The sequence below is a fragment of the Lolium perenne genome, chromosome 6, assembly GCF_019359855.2.
Source record: "Lolium perenne isolate Kyuss_39 chromosome 6, Kyuss_2.0, whole genome shotgun sequence".
Taxonomy (NCBI): Eukaryota; Viridiplantae; Streptophyta; class Magnoliopsida; order Poales; family Poaceae; genus Lolium; species Lolium perenne.
In genome coordinates, this window is record NC_067249.2 from 234614795 (window position 1) to 234621434 (window position 6640).

A 6640-nucleotide genomic window follows, 5' to 3' on the forward strand; every position below is an offset into this window, starting at 1 on the left:
TCTGAAACCAAAAACAGCAGAAAACAGGAACTGGCACTTCGGCATCTTGTTAATAGGTTAGTTCCAGAAAATGCACTAATATGACATAAAGTGTGCATAAAACATGTAGATAACATCAATAATGTGGCATGGAACATAAGAAATTATCGATACGTCGGAGACGTATCAACGTCCTCCGGCTTCTTTCAGCTTCACCCTTCTCTTTGGCGCCAGGGCTCCGATTAAAGCTACTTTGCTTAGCTCATCCTTGTCTTCTAGCTCTGAAGAGAATCTTTGACCAGTCTTGCCGACATGCCCTTCTTTCCGGTATCTTCTTTATCCGGTTCCGGTATACCCCTCCTGGGGATACCGGCTTAGCTTCACTTAGCCAAACTCTTATCTTTGTGCTCCGGTAAGAATATTAAACCGGTATCTTGATGGCTCAAACCATCCGGTTTGGCATGCCTTTGGCATACCGGGGGTCATCCCCCCAACAATAGATCTTGTTGAGTAGACCGACCAGCTGCAGCTTGTGCATCACGCCGCAACACTCATCGTTTGCATAAAAGCCTGGATCCTGATGCTGCACAAGAGAGAAGTTAGGCATCCTGCTTTTCTTCACGTCAGTTACGGTCCTATGTTACAACGAGATCAGGAGAGGATTGCCAACCTAAACCACATCTACAACTACAACGACGTCGAGGCTATCCAGGTGCTACAGATGAGAAGAGCCCCTTTTCATGCACTTGCGAAAACGTTCAGGACTAGAGGACTGCTGACTGATAGCATCCACACCTCTGTTGAAGAACAAGTCGTAATGTTTCTTCATGTCGTGGGTTATAACCAGAGGTTGAGAGTCATCCATAACACATTCAAGTGATCCACGGAGACCATCTCTCGGTACTTCCAGCAGGTGTTGTACGCAATTGGGGAGCTCAGAGGTGAAATGATCAAGCCGGCATCAACGAACAAACCACCCAAAATCAAGAACAGCTACAGGTGGTTCCCCTATTTCAGGGTGAGTACAAAGTCATGTTCGTTCTACCTATCAGATGCGTGGTACTGTCAGAAACGTGACTGTGTGCTTTTTGACAGGATTGCATTGGGACTATTGATGGTACTCATGTGACTACAAAGGTACCGAGATCAATGTCTGCAGCATTCCGCGGGAGGAAGCACTACACTAGCCAGAACGTGCTAGCAGTTGTGGATTTCGAAATGAGGTTCACCTACGTGCTTGCTGGGTGGGAGGGTTCAGCTCATGAGGCGAGCAACCTGGCCGGCAACTTGACAAGGCCTGATGGGTTGCAAATCCTTGAGGGTAAGTTCTGCCTTGAAGATGCTGGATATGCATGCCGATCTGGTATTCTACCTCCCTTGAGAAAAATAAGGTACCACCTCAACGAGTTCTCTACGAAGCACTGATGTCTACGCACGCTTCTATTCCTGTAGACAGTGTTGGGCCTCCAAGAGCAGAGGTTTGTAGAACAGCAGCAAGTTTCCCTTAAGTGAATCACCCAAGGTTTATCAAACTCAGGGAGGTAGAGGTCAAAGATATCCCTCTCAAGCAACCCTGCAATTAAGATACAAGAAGTCTCTTGTGTCCCCAACACACCTAATACACTTGTCAGATGTATAGGCGCACTAGTTTGGCGAAGAGATAGTGAAATACAAGTAATATGGATGATTGTAAGTAGTAATTGCAATCTGAAATAAAGATGGCAGCAAGCAAACATGTAACAGAACTTGTTGGAAACAGTGTTTCAATGCTTAGAAACAAGGCCTAGGGATCATACTTTCACTAGTGGACACTCTCAACATTGATCACATGACTGAATAAATAAATGCTACTTTCTACACTCTCTTGTTGGATAATAAACACCATTCATTGTGTAGGGCTACAAAAGCACACCTCAAGCCGGAGTAAACAAGCTCCACAACATCCGGAGTTCATATTAAAGTAACCTCTAGAGTGCATAATAGACCGTTGCAATTTAGACCGAGTACTAACATAGCATACACACTGTCAACAATAGCTATGAAAGGGGGAATAGATCGCATCGATACTATCATAATAATAGTTAACTTCATAATCTATAAGAGATTACAATCATAACCTACGCCAAGTACTACATGTGTTTGAACCATAGACTTGTTGGAACCATGGATGTTAAATTTTACATGTATGTATGTATGTATGTATGTATGTATGTATGTATGTATGTATGTATGTGTTGAAACCCTAGATTTGTGGAAACCCTACACATCAAATTTCATGACTGTGTATGTGTAGGAACCCTAGATATGTATGTGTCCATATTCTTATGCAAATGCATTCAAATGTGTTACATATGCCTATTATTTGTGATGGAATAACTCATATTTCCTAAAGGAATGGCTCATAATATGTTTTTTTATCCCTAGATATGTATGTATGTGATGTATGTGTTATGCCTTATTTGGATATATTCTCATGTATGTGCTGCTCATATTTGTTAGGAATGGCTCATAATATGGTGTATTTGTGTATACATGTAGGATGGTGTGGCTCCTAGATCAAGAGTATGACAGGGATCACCGGGCTTTTCATATGACGGAGAAGAGAACGGATCTTCACCCTTTGAAGATTCGTTACCATGGCACAATGGATATAGCGTATGACGAGAGGTACACGGAGTTCATCGAGCCTACCGGTCTTCTCCCGTTCATATCGCTTGTAAGCCGTGGGGGGCCGAACATGAACGCCGCGGCACTCACCGCCCTTGTCGACCGGTGGAGGCCGGAGACGCACACCTTCCACTTGAGGGCCAGCGAGATGACACCTACTCTTCAGGATGTTTCCACGATCCTTGGACTTCCTATTCAGGGCGACCCACTGTGTATGAACACAACTTCTGATGGGTGGCACCGATAGATGGAGGACCTTATTGGCATGGCTGCTCCGCCACCAGCAGATCCAAAGGCGAGAGCTCCCGCCGGCGTAGCTTTCTCTTGGATTAGGCTTAATTTTGGACAATGCCCTCAAGGGGCCAACAGGGACACTCTGAGGACGTACACCCGCGTGTACTTATGGTACATGATTTCGAGGACTCTCTTTGCTGACAGTGGTGGGAAGCTGGCCCATTGGTGTTGGCTCAAGGCGCTTACGGTGTTGGAGCACCGGTGGAGTTGGGGAACAGCGGCACTTGCCTACCTCTACCGGCAGGTGATGATTTGTTGTATGTGCTATTCTTCTATAGTAGTGTGCTAGACAAAGTACTAACCAAATGTCTTATGTACGCAGTTGGACGAAGCTTGTCGCAGGACTGGGAGCGGCGGTATTGGTGGATGCTTGCTCCTACTTTCCGTATGGAGCTGGGACCGCCTATCAGTTGGGCGGCCCAGGAAACTCAACGAGAGGCCATGGCCTCATCACCGGAACAACCTTGATCGGGAGCCCACTTGGGCATACCTTTGGGACAATGTCTCCGAGATGACGAGTGATCCAACGATCATGTACAGGAACTACACTGAGGAGTTGGACACTCTTACCGCTGAGACGGTAACTGATCACTCTTTTGCAATCCGAGTTTTCATAAAGTCTATTGGCATGTTGTAAATTCTGAAATATTTGTATGGTGCAGGTGGATTGGGAGCCATATGGTACCTACTACTGTATTGGCGCGGGGATGCCTGACCTCAACCACAAGTGCACGGAGGAGGCGCGGTTCTGGCGTATGCGCTGCCCACTCATATGCATGCGGCTTGTTGAATACCACCAGCCACACAGAGTGATGAGACAGTTTGGGCTGTATCAGGAGTGCCCACCTCAGTGGCAAGACACGGACCAGGCGCTTTGATGACCCACAAGTATAGGGGGTGTATCGTAGTACTTTCGATAAATAAGAGTGTCGAACCCAACGAGGAGCAGAAGGTGTTGACAAGCAGTTTCGATGAAGGATTCACTGTAAATGCTCACAGACAAGTATTCAGGGGGTTTTGATATAGCAGATAAATAAAGTACGAGTAAGTAAAATGCGAGAGAAATAATTGCAGCGAGTGGCCCAATCCTTTTTAGCACAAAGGACAAGCCGGTCTGTTTACTTATAATGACCAAACGTTCTTGAGGACACACGGGAATTTAGTCTAGTGCTTTCGCTTCATATAGCTGATTAATCTTCATTGTTTTGATAAGTGTTGTGTGGGTGAACCTATGCTAATGCACCGCCCTTCCTAGGACTAATACATACCTGTGATTATACCCCTTGCAAGCATCCGCAACTACAAGAAAGTAATTAAGATAAATCTAACCACAGCCTTAAACTCTGAGATCCTGCTATCCCTCCTGCATCGATATACCAACGGGGGTTTAGGTTTCTGTCACTCCGGCAACCCCGAAATTGGCAAACGAATACAAGATGTATTCCCCTAGGCCCATAAAGGTGAAGTATCATGTAGTCGACGTTCACATGACACCACTAGAAGAATAACACCACAACTTAAATATCAAACCATTGAATATTACCCAACATAATTCACTACTAACATTTGGACTTCACCCATCTCCTCAAGAACTAAACGAACTACTCACGAGACATTATATGGAACATGATCAGAGGTGATATGATGATGAATAACAATCTGAACATAAACCTTGGTTCAATGGTTTCACTCAATAGCATCAATAACAAGTAGAAATCAATACCGGGAGAGTTTCCCCTATCAAACAATCAAGATTCAACCCTAGATGTTACAGCGGTGACGAGGTGCAGCGGTGGAGATGGCGGTGATGATGATGAAGATGATGGTGATGATGATCCCGATGATGTCCAGCTCGATGATGGTGACGATGGCGTCGATTTCCCCCTCCGGGAGGGAATTTCCCCGGCAGATTTCAGCCTGCTGGAGAGCTCTTTTCTCTCTGGTGTTTTCCGCCCCGTAGAGGCGGCTGTGACTCTTCGCGACTATCCTCTGGAGCTTAGGTTTTCGGGATGAAGAAGTACGCGAAGGAGAGGCGGCCAGAGGGGGCTGTGGGCCCCCTCCCCACAAGGCGGCGCGACCAGGCCTGGGCCCGCACTGGCCTATGGGGGGGCCCATGGCGGCCCTCCTCGGCTCCTAATTTTGGCTAGCTCGGTCTTCTGGAAAAATAAGATTTTCCATGTAATTTCCGTCAATTGTTGGTCTTCCGAAATATTGCATTCTGACGGTGCTTTTTCCAGCAGAATCCTGACTCCGGTGCGCGACTCTCCAATAATCATGAAACATGCAAAATAGATGAAATAACATAAGTATCATCTATAAATATGAAATATATCAATGAATAACAGTAAATTATGATATAAAATAGTGATGCAAAATGGACGTATCAACTCCCCCCAAGCTTAGACTTCGCTTGTCCCCAAGCGAAACTGAACTCGGTAAACAAGACCACATGTTTATGGAGTGAAGAGTCGATAAACCAAATACGGACAAGAAGCATCATATTAATTCACACAAGACATTCTAGTGAACAACTTCCTCATATAATTCAACTCAAAACAAGTAGAAGGTAATCACAAATAAAGGTGCATAAGAAATCATAATTGGTGATGGCAAACTTCGTTCTTGGTCAGAGAACGGTTAACAGATTGTACTTATCTATCGAGCAGCGCTCTTATGTTAAAGCTTATAGTAAACTTGCATACTCAATCATAATAATCTCCTCATAATCATTGATAACTTTCCGAAGCTATATTCATTCATATAAAACTTGTACTAAACAAGGAAAAGTAAAAGGCATGATTAAGTAGATCACGATATAAATGGTTTGATCACAACAACTCAATTGCTTGCTTAAGATAGAGGGAAATAGGTTTACTGACTCAACATAAAGTAAAAGATAGGCCCTTCGCAGAGGGAAGCAGGGATTAAATCATGTGCTAGAGCTTTTTCAGTTTGAAATCATACAGAGAACATAAAAGTAAAATTTTGATTAGTAAGCATAAGAGTTGAGGGAAACAAACAAATATACATGCGATGGAAACAATCATGCATCTTCCTTGTAAGCACAAACAATTTTAACTTCAGAATAATAAGCTAAGATCTAACAAGAAAGAAAGACAATAAACTAACATATCTACATGTATCTCCTCTTTTCTATTTAAACCTCAAAGTGTTGTTGCTATTGACCAATGCTAAGTTTGCCAAAACCAAATAGATTTACTCAATGCTCCCAAAGTGATACCAATACTAACAACAAGATCAATCATATAGTAGAAATTGGAAACTAAAATAAGATGTGCAATATGTAAATGATAAGACTTCTCATTAATATTCCATAACGATAACTCACACCAAGGGATACATAGACAACCAACTAAAGAGAGATACTTCCACACTGCAACCCATCTTATATGATAACTTCCCTACTCATGATATGACACTACTTGACAGTAAAAAGTAAAAGATATTGATGATGTGATACCGCAGCACTCCCCCCAAGCTTGGAACAAACCAAGGGGGTGCCAATACCAATGATGAATTACTCCTTCGGCAGTGGTGGTGATGAATTCTTCCCATCATCATACTTACAAGGAAGAGGCTCTCCATCAACAAACGACATCTTGGTCTCAGGAATCCTGAAACTAGCAGCATAACTTATGTGTTTAAACCTGTTTTCATACTCACAGTTTTGATTCTGAAC

The 6640-nt window shown here is 43.7% G+C and overlaps 1 protein-coding gene across 1 annotated transcript; it reads left to right on the forward strand.

Moving 5' to 3' along the window:
* The first annotated feature begins 616 nt into the window (after positions 1-616).
* Positions 617-1404, forward strand: LOC139832644 (uncharacterized). The gene is made up of 3 exons (XM_071822451.1): positions 617-793; positions 890-997; positions 1075-1404. Exons 1-3 carry the CDS (start codon positions 617-619, stop codon positions 1402-1404), a joined length of 615 nt encoding a protein of 204 aa, XP_071678552.1.
* Positions 1405-6640: the final 5236 nt, after the last annotated feature.